The sequence below is a fragment of the Strigops habroptila genome, assembly GCF_004027225.2.
Source record: "Strigops habroptila isolate Jane chromosome 13 unlocalized genomic scaffold, bStrHab1.2.pri S16, whole genome shotgun sequence".
In the NCBI taxonomy this organism is placed as follows: domain Eukaryota; kingdom Metazoa; phylum Chordata; class Aves; order Psittaciformes; family Psittacidae; genus Strigops; species Strigops habroptila.
In genome coordinates, this window is record NW_022651054.1 from 3,324,265 (window position 1) to 3,349,122 (window position 24,858).

At 39.5% G+C, this 24,858-nt stretch overlaps 1 protein-coding gene across 5 annotated transcripts in view; it reads left to right on the forward strand.

Annotated features, from left to right (window-relative positions):
• TPST1 (tyrosylprotein sulfotransferase 1) overlaps positions 1–24,858 on the forward strand; it is a 41,465-nt gene that overhangs the window by 15,078 nt on the left and 1,529 nt on the right. For 3 of the 5 annotated variants that reach the window (XM_030472772.1, XM_030472773.1, XM_030472774.1), the window contains exons 2-5: positions 3,739–4,683; positions 11,615–11,813; positions 21,548–21,598; positions 24,592–24,639. In XM_030472772.1, the coding sequence (XP_030328632.1) occupies positions 3,839–4,683; positions 11,615–11,813; positions 21,548–21,598; positions 24,592–24,609 (1,113 nt within the window). In that variant the 5' untranslated portion in view covers positions 3,739–3,838 and the 3' untranslated portion in view covers positions 24,610–24,639. Of the gene's footprint in view, positions 1–2,826; positions 3,051–3,738; positions 4,684–11,614; positions 11,814–21,547; positions 21,599–24,591; positions 24,640–24,858 lie in introns of those variants that run through there. The other 2 variants (XM_030472775.1, XM_030472771.1) reach the window with 2 other exon arrangements.

The following is a 24,858-nucleotide window of genomic DNA, read 5'->3' on the forward strand; positions in this document are numbered from 1 at the left end:
CATACTGAAATGTGTAGATCCTTTTTTCTTTGAGTTACACTCATTTTTCTAGGAATTTGGTTTAGTCTCTCATTTGAAACTATTGCTGCTGAAGGCTTTCCCTACCATTGTGGTCATCTTCAGCTTCCTCAATTTATGACTGTGTTGGGTGTGTTGTTTTGGGTGGTTGGTTTCTCTCTCTTTTTTCAGTTGTTTTGGGGTGGTTTTTATTAAGAGTTGTCTGTGCTGTTAGGTGGAGTGGCACTTTGCTTTCCTCAGATCATGGTGGGTAGAAATGCCACAGCTCTACTTAAATGCTGACAAGGGATTGCTTTTGCCTCCTTGTGATTTTTTTTTTAAATGCTCTCAATTTAGTTTCTGTTAGCAGCAGAACATTAATGACTAGTAATAATCCTTCAGGTCGGCAGATGTGATCCAGAGCACTTACTCATTTAGAGGAGGGAGAAGGTGGGGTTTATTTGCAAGCTGCTAGCAGGGCAGTAACTTCCATACGTCATACTTGTCCCAGAGAGCCTTATATGTAACTTCAGGCACAGAAGGGAGTTTGCTGGCTTGGAGGATAGCTTAGATTGCTGAGAGGTGCTGTTTCTGACTGCTCTTTTGTTGGTTTCCTGACATACAAAGTCCTGGTCTTGCCACAGTTCAGGGCAGTTGCACGCTGCAGGTATTGCTTCCAGGCAAAAAAACCCTATTTGTACAGAAGCTCTTTATGTTCTTCCAGCCTTTGGCATCTTTGAACTTGCCAAAAAAAGTTCCTGCATCAAATGGATGTATTTGTGGTTGACTGATGTGGGGAGTTTTTGTCATGTGGATGGGTTTTTGTTTTGTAGATGAGTGGTCAATACTTGGAGCAGTTTAGGAGACCCACTGGCAGACTGCAAGGTTTATTTGCCTTCACAGCTGGAATTATGCTGAGAGTCATCATTCTGCTTTACCCAACCTGTGGGTTGAGGATTTCAACCTTTCAGTTGGTTCTGAAAGCTGGTGCTCGTTTTCTGTTCTTGTTTGGTTTAAGTGATATATATCCTCTTGTAAACGATCAGAGGAAAACAGTTGATGCACTCAGTCTTGATGATATGTTTTTCTCCAGTAATCAGCTACCTAACTTCTGCATTTCAGGAAAGTTAGTGTCATCTTTTTTATAGAGGAAATGAGATTTATGGAATTTATTCAAACTTGAATAACGTCAGGGATAAGTATAAATATTTGCAGGTCCTGTGTGCTCTGTGGCAAAATACCATTTCTGTTGCGGTAACTCCTCTCTCGGATGAGTGCTGACTTTTAACTAAATCTTTACTGTATCTAAAGCATTTAAAGATACCCTATGTACTATTTGCTAGTTTTAAGCAAAACAATTTCCCCTTCCCTAATTGAAAGTCAGGTGTGCATACTGAATCTGTTCTGATTTTTCTTCCATTCTTTCTGAGTACTGTTCAGATGACCTCCACTTAAATTTCTGGGAATGTGTTTCTTTTAATGACCAGATTTTTAAGGTACAGTTGAAGCCAGCTCTTCAGCAAGGAGAGGTATGTAAAGTAGAATTAAATTTGTAATGGAAGATGAATTGATTATGAGAGTGGTGTTCTGGCAAGAGAGCATGGGAGAGCTCCTTGGCCGTTTCATATAGAAAGAAGTAAATTAATCCTTAAGTTATGATTCCAGTTTAATTTTGGTAACAAAGATTAAAAGCTGAACTTTGAGTGTAGTCATAATCGTTGATTGGAACAAGCTTTCTTAGTGTGAAGAAGCAAGACATTCTCTCACAGCTTGGCAACTGGCTCTCTTGGATGCACTGCAAGAGAAAAATACACTGTGACAGATGCCTGCATGAGGAATTCCCTTCCTTCCTCCCTCCTTGTGCCCCTGCACTGCTATGGTGTGAAGTGGGAGTTCTGTCCTCTGCCTATCGCCATCTGGTTGCACAGCCTGATAGAACAGGGACTGCAGTGCGCAAGGTGCTTACCTGTTAAGAGCTGCAGCAGGATCTGCCAGGCCGCTTGCCTGCTACTGCTGACCATAAGGGCAGTGGTCTCGTGAGGGGCAGCTCTCCAGAGTCTTGCTCAGATGGTGACTTCAGGATTTCTGAGTTAATGGCTGGATTGGTGTGGAAGAAAAGATGAAGTGGGTGATGTTTTGGAGAGAGGGCAGAGTAGGCATAAGGATGTTCTTCATTCAGGGATGTGTGGTGCCTTGCTGACAGAGACGGAAAAGCTTTGAGGAAGCCAGTCATTTAAAATGTTGGCGGTACCTCAGTACTTGGAGGTCCTCACAATTAAAAGCATCTGTGATTCATACCGTTCAGTGAGTTATTTCAGCTCTGAAAAGCAAGCTGTTACTCAAACTTTAAATTAGAGTACTGATTTCATTTGGTTTATGAGAGGCAGACTCAGTTTTCAGCTTACCTTATCTGAAAATCCAAAGCTGGTGAACTGCAGAATACAGGTAAAACAACTGTGTATGTATTAGCTGCTATGAACAGAAAAAATAAAGATGCAGTGTACAAATTAGTCATCCAGTCAGTAGAGTACCAGTTTTATCTAAGCTAGTTGGATATAAACCACTGCTATTCATTTGAAGGCATGGAATATTCTTAGTCCTTCATGTGTCTACATTGGAATTCAGCAGACCGATCTTTTTTAAAGTCTTTTGTTTCTATCTAAAGGCTTTCTTCAGACTCGTATGCATGTCCAGAAATCATCTCACGCAGCCTTTGTTTTCATCTCATCTGTAAAAATGAAAATTGCTTTTAAATAATGCAGTATTAAAAATTGTAAACGAAAAAGGGGGAAAAAAACCCCCTTGTTTTTATTTTGTGTATCTTGGGGTTTCAGACTTAATCTCTTCTCATTACAGCTTGGAGAAATAACTTGCAGAATTAGAAACATGTGGTATATAAAATATTTAGCAATAGATGTGCTAGCTGTGCAAACCCTTAATTCCAGTGCATGTCTAACTTGTTTTCTAACGCTGAGTTCTGCTGTCATTGTAGAAAACAGTACCATACCTATTTGAAGAAAACTTACAGGAGAAAAGCAGTGGCTTTTGCTGGGGTAAAATTGACTTTATTCTAATAATAATCATACAGAGAAATTGGTCTGTCACAGACAGAACTATTTGTAATTGCCTAAAGGCCTCCATCAAAGATTAGACACTGTCAGTGTTGATATGTAACTGTGAAATGGCTTTTGCTATCTTCTCGTATCCTGTGAAGGAAATAGAGCATTTCAAGCAAAACAGGAGATCATGTAGTTATGTGAAAATGTGATGATGAGCAGGATACTGCTACCATCCATGCAGCAAGCCAGGGTTATTCTAATACTTAAATTTGTCATTTCTAACGTGATTTGTGTGCGGTATCTTGTTCTTTTTGGTTTTATCTTGGTGACTGGCTTCTTTAATGTGTAGACTCCCATATAAATGATGTCTTCGCTTGACTGTGAAGTTTAACAGTAGCTATCCAGTCGAAGAATCCTTTCAAATGTGTTAAGATATACCAGAGAGCTTACATGTAAATAGTAACTGTAGTCATGAATCCTATGTTTTGTGTTGTGTCTATGGGTAAACAAAAAGGCTTTTCATTATGGGATGGTCGTGTTTAGACTTTGCATTTACTGGTCTTAATGCAAAACCAAGAAATAATAGTTTTACTGGATGCTGTCAGGTATTTCTGTTGTTGGTTCATCATACTAGATCTTAACAAAGTTCTAAATATGTATTTTCTTTTTCCCCTCTCACCAGACCCTAATTTATTTTGGATTAGGATTCCCATGGCATGTGAACTAGAAGATAATTTGCAATAGAAGGTCTCTTTATTTTGAAGTGACAGTCTTTTCTCAAAATGGTTGGAAAACTCAAACAGAACTTGCTACTGGCATGTCTGGTGATCAGTTCGGTGACAGTGTTTTATTTGGGCCAGCACGCTATGGAGTGTCACCATCGAATAGAAGAACGCAGCCAGCCTGCAAGGATGGAAAGTGTGAGAAGTACAGTAAGAACTGCTTCCAATGTGAATGCAAACAAAACCTTTGCTTACAACAAAGACATGCCTTTAATATTTATTGGAGGAGTACCTCGAAGTGGCACTACCTTAATGCGTGCTATGCTTGATGCCCATCCAGATATTCGATGTGGAGAAGAGACAAGGGTAATCCCGAGAATTCTGGCAGTTAAGCAGATGTGGGCTAGATCAAGCAAAGAGAAGATCCGACTGGATGAAGCTGGAGTCACAGATGAGGTTCTGGACTCAGCCATGCAAGCATTTTTATTGGAAATCATTGTGAAACATGGGGAGCCTGCTCCATATTTGTGTAACAAAGATCCCTTTGCTTTAAAATCCTTAACTTATCTTGCTAGAATTTTCCCCAATGCCAAATTTCTTCTAATGGTACGGGATGGTCGTGCATCTGTGCATTCCATGATATCTAGAAAAGTCACAATAGCTGGATTTGACCTTAACAGCTACAGGGACTGCTTGACCAAGTGGAATCGTGCTATAGAAACTATGTATAACCAGTGTATGGAGGTTGGTTTCGAAAGGTGTATGCTCGTACATTACGAACAACTCGTATTGCATCCTGAAAGATGGATGAGAACTCTCTTAAAGTTTCTTCGCATCCCATGGAACCAAGCTGTGCTGCACCATGAAGAAATGATTGGAAAAGCAGGGGGTGTTTCTCTTTCAAAGTGAGTATGAACATTCCTCCTTTACTGTGTATTGTTCTAAGAGTTAAAATAGTACATTTTGCATATAAAAGACTAGTCATAACTTGGTTTCAGTTTTTAAGTAGTTAATGGTGTCTCAGGAAACTGATTTATGATGCATGTTAGCTGGGAAATAAGAATCGTTGTTAACTAATGATTTGCAATCTCTGATTGCTCTCACTAAACAACTGTCCCACGAATGTGTATGGAGCATATGAGTGAACTTTTAATTAATGATCAGTCTAACTTGAATTTAGATGTCTCGTATCAGCCTTATCTCCAGTATAACTTTGCTTTTCTCCATGCCCCAAAATGAAGCTGGCTTGTTTTATCTAGGCTGGTGTTACTTTTCCTGGCGAGAGCACCCATTTGGTTTCAGGAACTTAAGTACTGTCAATGCAAGAATGGCTGTTGAGTTATATGTGCCAAGAACATACTCTTCCAGGAAACTTGAGAAACTCTTCCAGCAAAATAGAAAGCAGAATTGGCGTGCTTTTCTGTTGGCATGTGCTCCTAAAAGAACAAGCATTTTGAATAAAATTAACCTTGTTGTAAGCATATCTCTCAGTATTCTGCCATGCCATCTGTGCACCTGATTTAACCTCCTTCAGAAACCAGACTCCAGCTCTGCTGAGAAAACCTAGGTAGGTATTGCGAAAAGGAAAAAACACAGTTGATTCTGCAGTTAAACTCCTCTGGTTTCTTTGCCACTATTTACAGCTGAACAAGTGAAATGCTGGCTAGTCTTTACATTGAAGGGGGAAGATGTGAATGTTTGAATCTCTCTTCCTATTTTTGCTATGGCAGATACATCTACCAGATTGTCTTAAGTTTAAGTTTCTAAAATATTGATTAAAAAGCCCTATTCCAGCAGCAAGGCATGCCCAGTTTAATTCCTTGGCTTCTGTTTTTTGAATATTCATCACTGGCCAAATGCTTCTGAGTAACAGAGAGACCTTGCACAGCCAGCAGCGTGGGCTGAGTAGAGACATGTCAAACTGTTGGATACAGAGTGATTCCAATTTCTATAAAAACTACAGGCTTGAGAAATAAAAATTGGGAGATCTGGTTTATTTAATGCCTAGGGAAGGGACTTTGTGGGTTTTCTGATGCATTGTAGGGGAATAAGATTTAAAGCAAATCATAGGATTATTAGTCAGCGGCTACAAAGAGAACTTAAAGCTCGGATAATGGTCATATATTTACAGCCTGGAGGTTTTGCGTCACTGTTCCCACTGAAGAAACACAACCACAACCACTGACCACAGAGGTGTAAAGGCATCTCAACTGCCTTTTTTTTTGCTGTATTGTTTGTTAGCAGATTGAAGCCATCTGATAATGTTAACCTGATGCAAGGTACTGTTGTATGTCTCTGCAAGCTGGATCTGCATGTGAACTCCTCTTCAGTTACCTGTATCATGTTACTGCTTCACAGTGGCAGCTGAGGGGGGAGTAAACTTACTGATATAAATAGGTGTTTGCCAAGTTCTGTTAAGTGTCCTGTAAAAATAACTATGCAAAATGTCCTTTCTTCTAAAATATTACTACCTTACAGCTTCCAGATCAGTGTTTTTAAAAGTTAATGGACCTCTATACTATAAAACTTTAGTAGCCTTACAGAATTCATACAGTGTCAAGTAATATTTCTTGCTAAATTTGGTGGAATGGGATGTGAGGAGCTGAGAACACTTGTTCATGTCTCTAAAAATTAAGAAATTGGATTGTTGAAAGTAGAATGTTTACTTTCATGTTTATTTTTGACTCAAACTTTCAAATTCAAGGTAGGCAAGTATGAACATGTTCTTTTGACCTTCAATTCAATCTGTTTCTGGGCTCCTGCATGGTTTTATTATCTCTCATGTGATATGTGAAAGTGATTTATTATTTCAGAAGCCTCTGGCAGTAGTGGAAAAAGAAAGGGTTTTATTAGTGTTATGTCTGTGATGTTTTTCATCTAATCAAATACCCTTGAAATAGGTGGTGACATTAGTTTTTCAGTTTCAAGAGACCTTTATAATCTGATAATGATTTCAGTGACTCAGGCTTTTGAAGGCTACAACAAAAACAGTGAATATGAAATTCTCTTAGATGTCTGTTTTGCATATGTATATGATACTAGTTGAAATTATGGATGGGGAGCTTGAGATTCCCCAGTTTGATTTCCTTGTACCAGTTTAAAAACTGCCTGCTTTTGGCATCCCAGCTTCTCACTGCCCTCGTGTGTGCAGCCAAGTGCTGTGGACAGGGACTGCTGCCTGTGTAGGGGTTCCTTGCCCAGAGCAGGGGGTGACTGCCCAGAAAAATTAGCCTTTGAAAAGCAGCTTGCCAGGTATTTCACTCAGAACTTTAGAGCCTGCCACAGCTTAACAAGCTTTGACAGCTGAACAAAACACACCTTGCATTAGACTTAATTTTCCTTCTATCAAATTGCATTTCGCTTCTTCTCAGCTGCAGCTGAGTTCTTTATGGCCTTGAGTGTGTGGGGCTGTTACGTTCTGGGTCAGGTTTTGAGCAGTGTTGTTCTCTTATGACTTTGAATTTCTCTCTGAGCTTACTGGGGAGTGCTCTTTGCTTCAGTGTGAATACCGTCATCTTTCAGCTAAAAGAATCTGGGCCAGCGGAGCTCCATATTCTGATGGCTAGCTTTCTCCCACCTGACTTTCCAAAGGGATGATGCTGAAGATCACTTCAGACATGATCTAAGGAAATTTGAAACACTACTGTCTGTTGCAACTCTGTCTTCTACTGTGTTTTATTACAGAGCTTTAGTTTACCATATGCCTACTACCAAGTGCTTCAGGCTGGTTCATAATAGTATATTAAAATCAGAGCACTCAAATTATATTACAGTTTCTACTGGCAGAAGGAGGATGTCACAAGTACCAAATCATCTGTATTTAAATGTGATGTTCATTTAAAAGATCCCACCACATAAACCTAGCCTCTCTAGCATGGTAGGGACAGCATGAAGATAAAATCAGTTCCCTAGTTGTCAGCAAGGTATTAGGTAGGGTAGAAAACCTTGGAAGTGAGAGGATGAACTGCTGTTATAATCTGCAAAGGCCATGATACTGTGTAAAGAAAATGAGCAGAGAAGCCTGCCTCGATCATCTTCCACTCACTATTAGGGCTTTCAGATCTTTCACGCAGGCTCAGCATCCACACAGATGCCTGGAAGTGGTTTAACTGTTAGAGGGTTTTTGAAAAGAAATCTGACAAGAATTTGTTGTCTTGAAATATTTAAAAAAAAATAATAAAATATGATAGCAGTATTGTTAAAAGATCTTTATAATGATGATCATCCCTGGTGACAGAAAGTACATGTCTAAGAATATGTTTTTCACTCATCCGAAATCCAACTCTGTCAAATGAAATCTGTATCAGATGGAATGAGGCTCTACGGTCAGTGTAAGATGTTTTATGTGCAGCTGTGTGTAGAATCAAATTGTGCATGCAGGTTGTTTCTGTGCCAGGGATGAGCCAGCCACCTGGCTTGTGGAATTCTTCAGGCACTGAGCTGACTCTGTTCTTCTCTTATTGCAAACTCAAACTCTTATGCAACGGTCTGTTAATAGCAATATTAGACACCAGACAGCCTGTGTTTAAGATTCTGACTTCATCTGTTCCCCTGGCTGCTTGATTTGAGGAAACTCTTGGCTGCCTTGCTCTCTTTTCCTGCATTTGCTTAGTAATCCCTGCTTTTTCTGTTACTGATGCAGCCTTAGTCTCGCTGTTCTATTTTACTTAATGTTTTTGCCTCTTGTTTTGTTTTTATCCAGCTGCAAGGAGAAACACTGCAAGGGTTTGAAGGATGTGCACTGTAGCATTTGTAGTAGTGGGAAGCCTTCTGTGGTTTGAAGTAATTGCCAACGTGGCTGTTGAAGGAATGTACTATGGCTGGACTACATGCTATAACTAGTATTGTTAATATAGCTCTGGCATTTGCCTCCTAACTGAAACCAGCTGTGGTGACCACAGACACAAAGAAATGTCAACCCTTTTATAGCAATTTTTGTTAGGCTTATTATGAAAATAGCTGTCTAAGCAAAATTACTTCAGAATATACTATTTTGAATACATACCTTTCATTCGATTCTAGTACAGATGTAGAAGTATTTGGGGTTAGTCCTGTCTTCCATGCTATCAGCTGCTTTCAAAGCTGAAACTGTTCCTGTGTTTTGCAGTGGAGCCTGGCAGCACTGACCAGGCAGCATTTGCCATATGCATGCATAATCAAATTTGTCAAGACTTGCTATGTTTCCGTGTTTTGATCTGTTTGATATATTTTTTTGGGGGGTGTTTCTTTCTTCCTGTCCCAAATCCGCCTTCCCCCATACTCCTCAGATGTTCTTTGCTTTGAAGAATCTTTCCCCAAACTGTGTTTTACTTCCCACCTTAACTAAAAGGACAGAAAAGGATTTACTCAGAAGACCAAATGTGGTATGGTGTATTTTTGAAGCGGTGCCTTGGAGCAGCTAAATGTAGTTCCCTGCTTATCTCTTGCCAGTGATTAATCACCAGGAAGTGTTTCATGCTGAGCTTATTTTTACCAAAGACTAAAATAAGAGTGGGGCAAAACATACACATTTTAAATGTGCTTTTACTTCAGGATGAGGTATCCACAAGTGTACTAATTTAGGTCCTAACTGATGTAAAGCACCCATTGGTTTGGGGTTCCAGTAAGCTATTAGCCAAGGCTATTACCTGGGTCTCACAGTATCACCCTTATTTTAAATGGTCCAATCAATCTGCAGCTTTGGTGAAGGGATTGCCTGGCTCGGAGAGGGAAAGGACTGTAAATCTTAGACTTTTCAAAGACCTGGTGGTACATTTTTCTTGACAGTCCCAACCAGCATGGTTCTAAGGACTCCTGACTTGTGGTGCTTCGTCCTCTGCCTTGCCACTTGGAACTTCAGAAACTGAACTCTTAACAGCTATTTTCTTGCTAATTTGATGTGAAGTTAGAAGCTCATCTTCCAATTAGCAGGATCAAAAAGGCAATGCCCAAGCTTTTTAGTTTGCTCTACAGACTTGTGATCTCAGGGCAATAGCCTTCAGGAGGGCTGAAATTAGGTTGTGGCTCCCTGGTCCCAAAATCCCATTCTGACTTCCTGACTTTGGTTTGAGCTACTGAAAATGATTGAAAAGAGCAAGGCTGAATATTCTGGGAGCTGTCTTACATTTTTTTGTTTGTCAGGTGCTTACTCATCAGCTTCCATTAAACACCTTCTGCAGCCATCTATGAAGGCTCAGCTTGCCCAGATGGTTTCCCCATGAGTGACCATTTCCCTGTCTGGTTTGTTCTTTGCTGATTGTGTTTAAAGTACGTAAAGTACTGACCTTCCAGCATTGTATGACTAACTTCCTTCTTCTGTCCTGGAAACATTTTAGCTATGATGACAAGTAAAAAAGAGCAACAAGGTAAAGACTGGAAGACATGCATGCGTGCTTTGTAATTTAAGGCTTTCGTGTGCATCTAAATGGGATGCTGCTTGCTGTTGATTTGATGTTTGTCTGCTCTGCAACAATTCTTCAGCCTCTCCTTGGACACTTGAGGTTAATTAGGTAACTGTAATCAAACTCGTTCCTCTTGTAAGTTGAGTGATGTCAGATTTGAGAGCAATCTGACTTTAGCTCAGGCTTCTGGGTTCTGAAACTATCAGGAGTATTTCTGGAAACTTCCATTTATTTTTTGCAGAAGATGTTCTCATGTTGTGCCTGCTGTGGAACTGGAGCATTAGCTGCTTGAGAATTAACTTGATCTCAGTTTTCTCATTCTTTATCATGAGTAGAAAAGCTACTGGTGTTATACTTCATACTGTTACTTTCACATATAACATTTCTGAGAGGTAGAGCTTTTTGAGATGGAAAACCCTTTATGATGTAAATAAGGCATGGGAAGGATGATAGTTGCAAGTGGATGTGACAGCTGTATGCTTAGCATCAGGTTTGAGGCAGGTATGGCCATCCTGCAGAGATTACTGATACTGTGGCATACCTAGGGTATTACTTGGAATGCAGATGCAGATACTCCTTTAGGCAACTTATATATACAGACCTGATTTTTTTAATCTGCCTTAGAAGAAAGATAAACCTTGACATCCAAAATGCTTGTGCACTTTTTCTGAATTCAGGAAAGAAGTTTTACTAGTCAGCCTGTTCTGAGTCCTGCTGGCCTGTTTCAGAAGTAACACAGTAAAGGCATATGTTTTCTAACCTAAAAGAAGCAAGGAATGTGGGAAAACAAAGTGATGACAGGTTTCTTCCCTTGGAAAAAAAAACAACCCAACAAGCACACAGCAAAACTAGGGTGCAAGAACAAACATGACTTTAGGACTGTTGACTAAATGAGCAACCAATCAACTGTTTTCTAAACACAGTACATATGACACTGCTATGATTATGCACTTGCCTTTAAGAACTGTGTAATGGCCAACCAATCAGTAAAAGGAATGGTTATGAATAATATTTTTGAAGTCTGTGGTTTTCTGTCATTTCCATGGAGGTGTCTTACAAAAAAAAAAAAAAAAGTCATGGACTTTAGAATACAACTTTCAAGAGCATTTAAGACAATGAAATAGCAAATGTGGGAATATGCCAGTGGGAAAACAGCTTTATATGTAGGTTTGTGCATACTTTTCACTTAACAGCTCTTTGGCTTTCACTGGTGTCTTTAGGCAAAGAACTTGCCTCAGGACATTTTGTGTGAAAGCCTAAACCATGAATGTTGTGTTAGTTATTCTCATTTTAGCCTTGTGTAGTAAAACTTCACTTCCCATCAGCTCTGTAGAAACGTGAAATTTGGAGAGGGAAAGTTGAAAACCCAAACAAAATAAGCTAAAGGTCTTAATGTCAGTGAAGAAGCACGTATTGGTTGGAATGCAAAATTTAATGTGTTTTTCTCCCTCCACAGGGTTGAAAGATCTACGGACCAAGTAATCAAGCCAGTTAATGTGGAAGCACTGTCAAAGTGGGTTGGGAAGATACCTGCTGATGTTCTGCAAGATATGCCTGTGATTGCACCCATGCTAGCAAAACTGGGCTATGATCCGTATGCCAATCCACCAAATTATGGAAAGCCAGATCAGAAAGTTGTGGAAAACACAAGGAGGGTAAGGCATTTTTGTGTGTTTAATGACTGACTAAACGGACGTGAGCTATAGAGCAGAAGAGTCTTGTGGTTTGTTTGTTTGGGGGTTTTAAAGTCTGTTTCTAATACCTTTTGAAACTTAGCAATATGGTTTCCTTGCCATGGGGATGAAAAGGAAGAATTCTGTGGGACCTTGAGCACTGAAAGTCTGTCTCCTGCTGTTTGTCTTCAATTTGGTTTATCTTCCTTTACCCCAACCCCAGGCTTGAGCTGTGTTCTTTGGTGTATGTAGCTAAACCTTTTGAGAATTGTCCAGATAGTTGGGGAACTAGTTAGTAGTGGAAAAAGCAGCTTTCTCGCCCGAGCATCAAACTTGACTGACAAGCTCAGCTTTTTATACAAGAGGGTTGGCAGAAGCTCTGTCACAAAATTACACCCCCAAGTACTTGGTAGAATTTGAAAAGTGACCCATGGAAAATGGCTCAAGATGAACAAAATGACACATTTTTCCAATTCTTTGCTGTCCTTTGTAGAAGCAAATAAAAGATGGAGGAAGGTCTGGTGCTGATTAACCTAAACTTAAGGATTTGAGACTGAACTTAATGTTGGAATGTGAGTAGTTAGACTATACAGCTGTTTATCCCTGAGGTATCCATTGGAAAGCTCATTACCATTGTTTGAAATAAGTATAATTAACTCCTATGTTCTTTGGAGAATGTATACTTTATTAAAAGAAGGTGACTTTTGCTGCTGCGGCAAAGAAATCATTGGAAAAATTGAATTAAGCAATTAAAAAGGACTGTCTTCCACAAGCCTTCAGTATTAAAAAAACCTGGTTTGTATGCTGATGAGCTGAACACTGATGGAGGGGGAAAAACAGCTTTTTGTGAAGTCTCTGAACACTTTTGCATTCTTTCTTTTTAGAAGCCCTCCCTGGGAAACTTTGAACACCTGATTGTGCATATTAAAGGAAGACAGATTGGCTGTTTTAATGGTTGTTAGCTCAGCATGGAAAAGGTAACCCACCTTTTCTGGTAGGGGTAGTGCTTAGCATTTTACAGGTTTCCTGGTACTACTTCTTTTAAAGAAGCTCACAAACTAACTTTTCTGTACTCAATTCAACCCCCTTAAAACAAAAAAGAAGTGTTCAATGCTACTTCATGGAGCCTTGAAAAGTAAATCCTCATGCATCTGCCCATACATACTATAGAACAGTGGCAGGGTACAGATTCGTATTCTATTGCAGTGTTTTAAGGTTGGTTATCTCTTCATGACACAATTAAAATACATTTTTACAGTAGGGTGACCTTTCTGAGACCTCTACTTGTGCATGGCAAGCTCAGTCTGAGGTATAAAAGTTGTCTGGATCTCAGTTGCTTACTGTTGGGTGGCTTCTTGAAATCTGTTTCAGTTCAAAAATGCAAGAGAGAAATGTAGGTAATAATGCCACAAGCATACCTTTAAACAAGTTAAAGCCTAATTTAGAAGGCTGAAGTGCTTCGAGTTTGCTTTGAAGCATAATCAGTTTCTTTACTAATGTTAAAAACAGCTGTGAAAAACTGGAGGTTACTGTTACAGTAGCTGATCCAAATATTGCAAGGGTATGGAATGCTCATTTTGACTGATATTTTAATTCAGTAGTTTTACTTACAGCCCAAGATAGCATTTTGATTTTGTTATTTATTTTTACCCAGTATGTATTTTCCTAGTCACTTGTTTCTTTACAAAATTCCTTTTGCATATGTGGTTTGTATAGATAAAATGAGGGTGATGTCCTCAATTAAGACTAAAATCCAAAACCCCAAAAGGATTAAGGACGGCTAACCTTCAAAACTTGCACTGTTCCTTTTGAAAATGGAGAAACATGAGGCTCTCAAAATGTCATGTACCCCAAGGAGCCTGTGATGGCTTAAATTAGTGTTGGAGCTTTCATTTGGATGGCTTGAATTCCCCCCCAGTCACTTTGCTTTGTTTCCTCCCAGCTGGTTTCTGGTCCCAGCAAATCCCTGCTCAGACCTTCGTCTTTCTCGGTGACTACAGAAACGCTGATGGCCTCACTTCCTAGGGTTTCAAGATTTAAGGCTTCCCAGCTCCCACACCAGTTTGTTGCTTAGGTTACTTAATTCTTAGGGCAGCAGGCTCATCACCCTCTCTACAAGTGCCAGGCTTTCTGGCCAGCATGCAGCTCACATAGCCAATTGCCAAAATGTTGGCTGCTGAGCTTGGTCTCAAACCAAGTACGTTTTGAAATAACTGATACGCTGGTTGGTGATCAGTGGGAGCTGACTCACTTCTGAAAAATGCTTTGTTTTGGTTTCCCCACAGCTTTATTTGGTTTCATCTGCCCCCCATTCCCAAATATTTCAAAACACTTTAAGGTGTTTGGGGAAAAGGGGAGTGGGAGGGGAGGAAGAAGAGAGAGAGGGGAACTGTGATGTGTTGGGTTTGCCCATCAGGGATAGCATATGCTGCCTGTGGATTTGCCCTTTTCTTCCATGAATCTATACTGATTTAATTCTTGCTGCTGCCTCTTGATGAAGAGGGCATTTACTTTGAAGTTTTTAAACATTTATTGGTCAAGATTTTTTCCAGCCTTTATGAAGTGGAGCTTGGCAAGTGTGGCATGCTCTTAGCTGGTGAATTTGTGCATTGCTGTAACCCTGGTTTTGTTCTTGTTTCCTTCTCAAACTTCTTCACCTGGGCTTGTCTTGCACAGAGTTTTGTACAAAGTTGCAGAGTTTGTGAGTATGTTGTTGGAGATGAAGCTGTCCAAATGAAACCTTTCCAAAGTTACTCTTCAGTACATAATAAGTATATATAAATTTTGCTTGTACCATTTATTGCTTCACTTTATGTTTGGAAGCTGTCCTGTTATATTTTTATTTGTGGTCTCTGAGAACTTTTAAACTGAACACAGAACTTGAATTTTATTCATTGAAAACAGATAAAGTTTAGACTTCTAAAGCTGAACTGTATTGTGGTAGCACAGTAACCCTTCGAGTGACTAACAGGGAATAATGTTGAATTATCTGACACTTGCTACTCCAATACCATCGTAATTTCTTAGTCCCTTTCAAATGGCATGAGCCAGCACTTCAGATGAAGCGAGTTGCTTCTGTCCGGCATACAAAGCAGCACTAGTGGGGAAAGGCTGATGGGTTGGGGCTGTTTGTTTGGTTTGGTGTGGTTTGGTGGTGGGGGTGTTCAGTTTTGTGGGGGTTACGTAAATGCTGGCTTAAATTGATTGTGGAAGTTGCAACAACAGGGTGGAAGGCCAACACCACTGAAATTACTGGCAAGGGAGATTCCGGCTCCACCTAAAGATGGAACAGCGCTGTGTCATCTAGTGCATTGTATAAAGATAAGGGGAATGAAAATACGAAAAGTGGTCAGGATGCAAAGCAGCTTCTATTGGATGCAGAGGGGTCAGTGTTTTATGACTAGAAGCCTGTGCATTGCCCAGTTGTAGAAGATAACTTAAGAAAATGACAAGCTTTTAAACTGCACCATGTCTGTTCTGAAATGTGCTTAAATGCTGTGTCTAGAACTGCACTAACTGCACTGAGCAAAATCTATTGCTTCTTGGAGAAGACTACAAATTAAACTTAACAGTGAAAACACTGCTCAGCAATTACAAGATGCTGCTGTTAGTCCTGAAGTTAAGAACTGACAGTGTAAAGGTGCCTAAACCAAAGGCTAATAATGGAGAAAACCAGAAAGGAATGGCTACTGTGGTGCAAAATACTAGCTTCCCCTAAGCTTTCCAAGCAGTTAAGTCCTGTTCTTCTTGTTTCTTCTTCCTCTTTTCTCCTTTTCTGTCCCTCTGCTGGTGATTTACATAGGTACAGGTTAAACAATTCTTTTTTTTTCAGTCTGGAAACAAAATGATGATCCTCACCAGCTGCAGTACGGTGCTTGAGTTAGAATTTCTATGTGCTCATAGGTAATGTAATGAAAACAATGCTCTCTGCTAAGTTTGGGCTTTTCACTTGCATGTTACCTGCCTAGAACACCAGAATGGTTAGGTTGGGTTTCCATGCCACTGTAGCACAGTGCAGAAATAATAAGATGCAACCATTGTTTGTGTTTTTGTCATCTTAGTTCTGCTTTTGTTTTAGGAAGTAACAGTATTTGAAGCTAACATCATGTCTTCTTACACCCATCTCCAAGTGCTATGTGGTGTTATGAAATAAGACTCTGGCAGTATCTGCACTGGTGGAGTACAAATCCAACAAGAGTATAACAGAATTTTCTGATGTTTTCAATAACAAAGCCATTAACTTCTTGTTTATCTGCTTTATGTTAAGCCTGACAATATCATCTTTATGGCATGTAACTTTATCTTGTCTCGGTTTAAGGAATGCAGAGCAGAGAGAATTGCACTATTCAGCAGATCTCTGCATGCAGCCTCCTCAAGAGGCAACTTTTAGTTATTCAGTGACTGCAGAATTGTGCCATCTTGTGTTTTCCTTCTAAGCCTGTTGCTGGTCTGTTCATTTTGTTATAGTGATTGCAAGAGTCCCTTCCTTACAGATACTCAACTGACTACTTTTTTTCCTCCCCTGGAGTTTTAACAAATTCTACATCCTGAATATAAAAGAAAATAACATCCTGTAACTAAAAGGAATTTTCACTTGCAGATGATGCAGAAAATTATTAAGCTGTCTGCACTATAGGATGAATTACAAAAGTAGAATCACTCCATGTTAGAAGTGCCCTATATGTCCTTATCAATATTGTGAGTCTGTGTAAAAGCATATGTCAGCAGTTTAACAGCATATACCAAAAGTGGAGAACAGCTCATAACTGGAAGACTCTGACTTATGCCCAGTAGAAACTGGCTTATTGTTATGTTATGATTGGCTAAGTGGTTTCCTCTCACATCTGTAACATATTACATCAGATTTTCTTTGGCACATACCTCCCCCTAAATGAATTTGTATGCCTGGAATACGTATTCTAGTCATTTCTTTTAACTTCTTCATGAAGTTAATGTTCCTTGCCCTGGAGAGGTTGAGGGACGGAAGCGTACAGAACTGTGTAAAAAAAGCGATGGTTTTCATCATGACTGTTTAAATATGTGTGGCTGCTTCTAATCACATCCAAAAGCTGTTCTCTATCTCTGGTTATAGTCTGTTGATGGTATTTTTCTGTAGTAACATCTAGAGGAAAAAAGAGTTCTACTGATTCCTATTCCGTGCCTGGTTTAAATTGTGAGGAAATGTCTCCTGCTGTTAAGACTAGAGATGTCCATGACAATCATGATGTCAAGATTTTATATTTGAGGTTTTAAAGACAGAAACAATCTATGGTAAAGAGTGTGACGTATATTTATACCAATGCATGAGAATAATTACTTGTGCTGTCAAAGATGTGTAATTGAGGTATGCTGTAATGACAGGCTGCTCAAGGCCATGCATCTCCACTTACACTGGATAACGTAAACATAAAAGCATTTGGCTTCATGGGCATTTTCTGATATTTAAAACAAAAATTGCAGGTTTTATTTCATCTGTGTTATTTCCACCAACAGCACAGACTTTATCAGTGTCCTTTAGATTTGTTTTACACTCTCTTCAGCAGGCTTTTCCAGCATGCGGATTCCCAATTGCACTAGTTTTCTCCAGAGGTGCTGATACCTTTGTTTTTTAAACCAACTATGCATATGTATATATGATCAATATGGCAAATAATAGAATTATTAACAAACAAAATACAAAATTAGGTATGGTTGCAAGCTGCCTTTTGGCAGGCATTCATAGCCCAGTCTAAAATCTTGCTGTCTGTGTTATATTTACATCTCAGACATCCCCTTTCTTGGCAGTTCCAACAAAGGTGAGGAATTGTGTAAGCCTTGGAAGCTGCCTTAAAAGCTAAGGGAAGTCTGAAAGAGCAGGACGTACCTGCATGTACTGTGCAGTAGAGGGTTGTTTCTAGAAAGGGCCCCTGCTCTTTTTTTGCCAGTGTTCCTTTTTTTTCCTTTGACAATTAAACACTGATAGCCTTGTACTCTGCAACTTTGATGTTTTGAAACTCTACCAAGCCCAAGTACACTTACCTGCAAGAAAACTTACAGACAAAAAGACCCATTATCTCTGTGTACTGGAACTGACCCAATATAATGTGACTCTATCTAAACCAGACTTGAAAGTGGGTGGAAAGGAGTGCTTTAATCTTCTATAAAGATGAATTATAGGCTACACTTCTGACTTACACTTTTGCTCTAAAGTTTTCCTTGAGAAACCCCTTTAGAAGGGTTTTCTCAGCCAGCTGGATGTGAAACTTGTTTGCTGATCTCTTTCTGAAAATAATATGCATTTAGTTTGGCTATAAGAATGTGTGGTGTTTTTTTTAATAGAATACTGCCAACACTGAACAACAAACTGACACAGACTTAAGATTCCTCCTCTCTTTAGAAAACCATTTGGACTTGCAAAATAATTCCCTTAGAAATGGTAAACACCATTTCTGCTCAATTTTACTGAATTCTTGCTTAGACTGGAAATCATTCCAGTGTCCTGCTTCTGCCTCTGCTGCTGCTCTCTGAATAACGGGGTTTAGACTTAGAAATTGGTCAGGAAAGAATTTTGAATCTGAAACCTCTTAATTTCTTTGGCTGCAGATGGAGTCATTGTTTTTGGAATTTCTGGATTGCAGTTGATCCCTGAGTTTTGATTCCAAAGGACCGCTTGCTGGTTTTGGAACTACTTTAAGCCAGTTTGTATGCACTCTCAATCTTGACAAAACCAGCATTCTAGATAATGTCAGTTCTGAACCAAAATTAGGCACTCTTATGTGTTCAACCTGATCTTGGTGAGCCTGCAACTGGTTAGGTTTGCCTTTGTAAACTGTGGTGTGTAAACTGTGAATGTAATAGCAAGTGCCCCTGAAACATTTTCCTGCCAGGCTATGACATTAGCGTTGCTGATGGATGAATACCCCTGACCACCCAATATTAGATAGATGCTTATTAGGAGTAAATGCTGTTCCTACAGAGAACATCACAATGGTAATGTTTCTAGAGAAGACACATACATATGTATGTGTGTAAAAATTAGACCAAATCATAGTTGTAGGAGAAGGAAAGGAGGAAGCTTCCAGAGAGACAAACATGGTTTTTGTCACTCTGGTTCTGAATCAGTCACAATGTACCACCATCATCATCAATATTAACTCCTTTTGAGAATTCTCAGATAATGGCTGTAGTGGTTTGCTGGGAAAGGTGAAGAAGCCTGTCTGTTTCTTCCAACATCAGCACCAGCCTCACAAAGATAATAAAATGGGTTTTTTTCTGATGAACCTTGCCTAGGTTGTTCTGTAGCATTTTTTTTAGGTGATAGTATTGTTGATTTGTAACTTCCATTTCTGCTCTCTAGAACACAGCCTGCATTTGAATGGCTTGGTTAATAGATGGAAACACAAAATGTTTGCCTTCATGTGTAAATATTTATGGTATATCCAGGCTCCAGTGAGCCACACACAGAATTTCTGGCTGGTGTGGCTTTCATTAAGGTTTCCATGGGAATGACAGTCCCCTCTGGCTAAATATAAATAAGAGCTGTGCCTATCAGTTTGAATCAGCCTTTCTGTTTTATCTGAAACATGGCATATCAGAAAGAGCAGCGTTCTGCAATGTATGTGTGTAATAATTCCTACTCTCATATTGGGACTTAGTGAAGCCTTGTTGTTTGGATGTGTTTAGTGATAAAGGGCGGTGAGAACTGCCAGCTCCTAAGTCCACTGCACATGAGTCACAGGTTTAATGCTGCAGCCTGTTGTGGGGTGAGGCATCTTAAGGACAGGAAATCTGGAGCTGACTCAGCTGCAGGCCAGGGCCACAGCTGTAGATTGGCAAAATGTCTTCATGTTCTGGTCATCTCTTCATAGGGAAGCAGAGAAAATGGATATTGTTAATAATCCCTTGACTTCCTGAATCGTCTTCCTTTGGTGCAATTTGCAAGCCAGGGAGTGCAACTCTGAATGAGGCATTAGAGTAGCTCCATTTCCATTGCACGGCTTTATAGAATTTTTCTAAGTGGGTTTGTGGCTTTTGATTTTTATCTGATTACAGCTACACAAGGCTACAATGGACTCATGACATTAGGGTGTTCAGTCTTTTTGGATCAGTAGAAAGGATAGTAAATACTTCAAGTCTAATAATACAGTGTACTTTTTTCCCCACCCCCCGTTTGGAATGTCTTCCAGTTTGATCTCAGAAGCAAACAGCTCTTAAGTATCCTCTAGAGAAAAGAAAACAGCTTGCCAATTTATTTCCTAATTGGTCAGATAGCAGAAACGCTTGGTGTGCCTGTTGGTATGTTTGAGGATATTTATCACTTGCTCTTTCTCCAAACAGCATTGGTTCAGTATTAATATTATGCTGTAAAAGATTGGAAGTTGTGGGAGTGGCGAACTCTGAGGTCAGGCTGGTAATGAGGATACAGTCATTGCAGAAATTCATAATTATCACAGTGACCGTAACTTTGTGACAGCCCTACTGATAAGTGGAGCTCTTCTGTACTCATATATGAAGCCATTAAATCTGTATGTATATTAGTATAGAATAGAATAGTCTCTTCCAGTTGGAAAGGAACCTACAACAATCATCAAGTCCAAATAGGAAAGGATTATCGTACTGATTTTATTTATTTATTTGTATATATAATATTTGGGGGGGGGGGGTGTGTGTTCCATTGCAATAGATGAAAAGCAAATTAATGACTAAATGGTATGAAAATAATAAAGAAAACTGGAGACTTACCCGACCCTGTGTTCTTCCTCCAGGAGATTTTGGATGTGTGCTTACAGCTGTGTGGGAAGGATTTGGGTGTCTGATCTCATGTAGTGTGTTTGCTGAGTGACTCGAGGTCTGACACAGAATACTTGGGGGAAAATTGCTAGTAATACATCTGTGCCTGTTATAATGATATCTGTGTGTCTTTAAGATGAAGGCAAATGTATGAACTTTCCCGTTACCTGAAAATTACACCAGCTAGCTATGTAGAATAAAGGGATAGATACATGTAAAATGGGGTAAGAAGGAGATGCTGACACTCCTAAGTGACCATTTTAACAACACTGAAAGGTAAGTTAACATTTTCACACTGATTGTAGTCACATTGTCTTGAACTGTATCAAAACTAACAGAACTTTCCTTTCGCAGCACAGTAACACAGGATCAGTTGTTCAAGTGTGATACTTCTGTTTATGTGATTGATATGTATTTTGTGTATAATGAACAGGTCAGAAAAATTGTATTATGGGACATTTGTTGAGTTGAATTGTAACTAAAGGGAATTTATATATAATATATACATTATATATATAACTGAGGGTGCTAAAATGTGAAGCAACAGATTTATTATATGTAAACCTCAAGTTTGGTGTGGTAGCAAGTCACTCCTAGTGTATTTCATCATCCTGTTTTTCTAAAAGCATAATGAATGGGTTACACAGGACATAATAATTCGAGAAAGCTTGAAATGTATGAGCTATATAGTTTTACCATTTTAATGCAAACAAGGTGGGAGTGTTGAATACAGAGCAAGCCTGGCACTGATCATACAGCTTCAGACAACCAAGCCTCGTGAATAAAATCAGCTTTTAGAAACAGATTGTGCTCAGTTTAGGTAGATCTTTTTTAGCATTACTAGATGCTAATGACACAAAAGAATCTTCCACCCTTGACAAGTTCTTTACCATTTCAAACAGCAGTGAATGCTGGCTTCAAGTTACGTGTTGTTTTCTCTTTTCCAGGTCTATAAAGGTGAATTTCAGCTTCCTGACTTTCTTAAAGAAGTGCCACAGGTACAGTATTGGATTAATTTGCTTTTTGTAGGTGTAGTGGCAAGTTAGTATGCAACCAGTCCTTACAAACCACTCCTTCATAAATGTGATTTTGTGTTTGATCATAGGAGAATAGCTCACCCATGAGATTGAATCTGCAGTGCTCTTGCACTAGCGGTCCCAACCCTGTTGTGAGTGCACGTGTAACTCCAGTGTTAGTAATATGGTGCTTGTAAACCTGAGCTGAATAAATATTGCTGTGAAACTCAAGGACTCTCTTTTGTATAGACCAGACTGCAAAGTTTGTTATTTGCAGAGAAGCTTTATCTTTTGTTGCCTTGCATGGAAAGGCTTAAAGCAAATATAGTCCAGGGAGCAGTCTGTAAGAAAAGAAATGCTACTGTATGAGACAAAGCAAGCAAAACCAGTTCAGCCATGGATAGTGATGGTGTGTGGATTTAATAATCAAGTGAACTATTGAACTTCGGATTCCAGGGATGCCCCATCCCTGGCAGTGTTCAAGGCCAGGTTGGACAAGGCTTGGAGCAACCTGCTCTAATGGAAGGTGCCCCTGCCTATGGCAGGCGGTTAGATCTGGATGAGCTTTAACGTGCTTTCCAACCCAAACCACACTATGATTGTATTTACAGTTCCTAATCTGGCACCTTTCAAATGCTATTAATTGTCATCAGCTCCCTAAGGGACCTTTGCAACAGTGGTTGAAAAAGCAAAATCCTTATCATGGAGCTCTCAATCTGCAGGATCCCTTGATGCCTTCCCCCAGCCATGTGAATGCAGGAGGCATGCTTCCAGCCTCATGCCCTTTCCTCATGTTAGACATCATAGAAAGGTTTTGGGCTGTAATCACTAACCCAGTTACAGGCACAGGAGTTTGGTTTGGAAGGTGGCATCCCTTGCTGCTGGGCAGCTCTTCTGTGTCTCCTGCAGGTAATGGAGCACATGAGCTGGACTTGTTCTGTGGAGCTGCCTGTTGGAGTGCTCCCCTTCAGCATATTGAAGGGTTTCTCTGTGTGTTGTGGCTTTCATTTTATTGCCCTCTTCAATGTGTAGTGACATTAATTGTCCCTCCCTTGCAGATTTAAGCTGCACTAATCTAGCCATGAAAAATGAGAGCAGATGATCCAGACAAGGAGCAAATAGTTTAATTTACCTTATCAGAGAAATAACAAAATATTTGTATTTTATTGCTTAAATGAACCATTTTGTATGAATAAGAAACAATTAGTTTTGTTTTCTTGGGTAAGAGCCACTCCACGAGGCTCATAAAAATACTAGGTTTTGTAGGCTGTATAATTGATGGTAAATGTCTAAATGCCATCTGAAGTGCTCTCCACATTGTGCTTGGATAGAAAAAGCAGGAAGTGGGTCATCACTGCTACTGTCTCATATAAAGCTATGTAGAAAAGTACTTGGGGTTTTTTTGTTGTTTTGGGTTTTTTTTCAACTCCTTCTGCATATACACGAATATGGTGTTGCAGAATTAGGAGAGAAAGCCTTTTTAGGGGCACTCTGCCTCCAGAATTGTGTCTCTCTGCTTGCAGTACTTTATATTTCTACTTGATTTCCCATCCTTAATGATACATACAGTACAGAAGTTTATTTAGAATGTAGGTGTAAGCAGCCTATTAACAGTAAAATGAGTCGCAATACCTTTGCTTTGAAAAGAAAAAACCCACACGACAATAAAACCAACTAATGGGCTTCAGATCCCAAATATTAGGAAATGCTGCTTTGACTGCTGTGAGTGGTAGGGATTGAAGAACACACAGGAGAACCTACCACATGCAGACAAAGAATTTTTACTTACTCAGTTCATTCAAACGAAAATGAATTGATTAAAAAGGAAAATTGGTTTCTTCTGTTCCAGCCAAAGAAGACAGTAGAAGGGAAGTCTCGTGGCAAGATAAAATGAACGTGGATCAGTAAAGGCGAATAGCTGTAGTGTCTGTTTCATGTTTTCAGAATATAACATTTTGCTGTGGACACCAAATCTTTCTGATAAATCTTTGTGTGATCTCTAACGTGGGCTTTGCTCTTTATATTGGATGTTTGCCTGCTCTCACCCTTCGAACAGTTAGTGCTCATGCTTTGCAAGTTGTGCTCAGCTAATAGAAAACCATTAAGAACCTGGCACCACGCAGCTAAATGTGCTGTTGCTCAAAGCGTTGTTCACTCTCAACTGCTGGCCAAAATGTCTATGCAGCTTAACGGCAAGACAGCTGTTTAAATGTGTGCTGCTTAAAAGTGATTGTCAGCAAATTGTATTGGGAAAGCGTGCTGTAGTGATTTCTAATGCTTCCAAATGCAGTCATTGTGGTTGTTTCAAGATTATCTGTCTACAACGTTGCAGCTAAAGTTGCAGCAGACGTGGCTGCAAGCATAGGGGGTGCCAGAACAGGAGATGAAATAATATTGCTGAGAAAGAGTTCTGGGAAATCAGGGAGATGAGCTATCTTTAAAATTGAGCACACTGTACAGATAGTATGCTAGCAAAGTAAAGAAGTCTATGGATCTGCCTACAGGATCCATTAGTTAAATGATGCTGTTTGTATTTTCCAGTTATCTTGTGATACAGCAAAAGAACTTGGTCCACTATTACTAGCGAATGTCCTCTTCCAATCCATGTGCTAGGGAGGCTTCAAAATGGGACCCTACTAAATTTTAGGAGGTGGATTTTTACAGTTGGCTGGGTGTGCTTACAGCATTTACCAAACTCTGAGCAGATTTATCCAAAGTAAAGAAAGGTCATCTAAAAAGCAAAAATAAGCTTTGTAAACTAGTAGAAGAATAGTGCTTAAACCATAAAAACTGACACTGGAATTGGAATTGACGCTGATAGTGACGTTGTTTAGTATTATATTAAAGATCAAATTAACTAAAGATCAAATGTGACTAAACAGCTAGAGGATTTTGAGTACAAACATTGGAGCTGGTGATAATATTTTTTCCTCTAATGTAAAATAGCTAATTTCATTTTATTATTTACCTGACAGACTGAGCCTATGGAATAGAAGATACCATGGATGTTTCTTGCACAGAAGGTAATAAGAGCTTCTTGCAGTCCTGCTCATTTGCTGCTCTTGATTCAGTTCAGGTGATTTTTACTTTTAAAGTTGTGTACCTCCGTGTAAGATTCTGGGTAACAGAATACAGAGGTATGGATCTTGGTTCAGAATTGGTGAGAGTAACATTGTGGTAAGTTTTGGTGGCAAGAGCTATGGAAGCATTGCTCATGTGCTTTAAGATTCACCGTGCAGTTC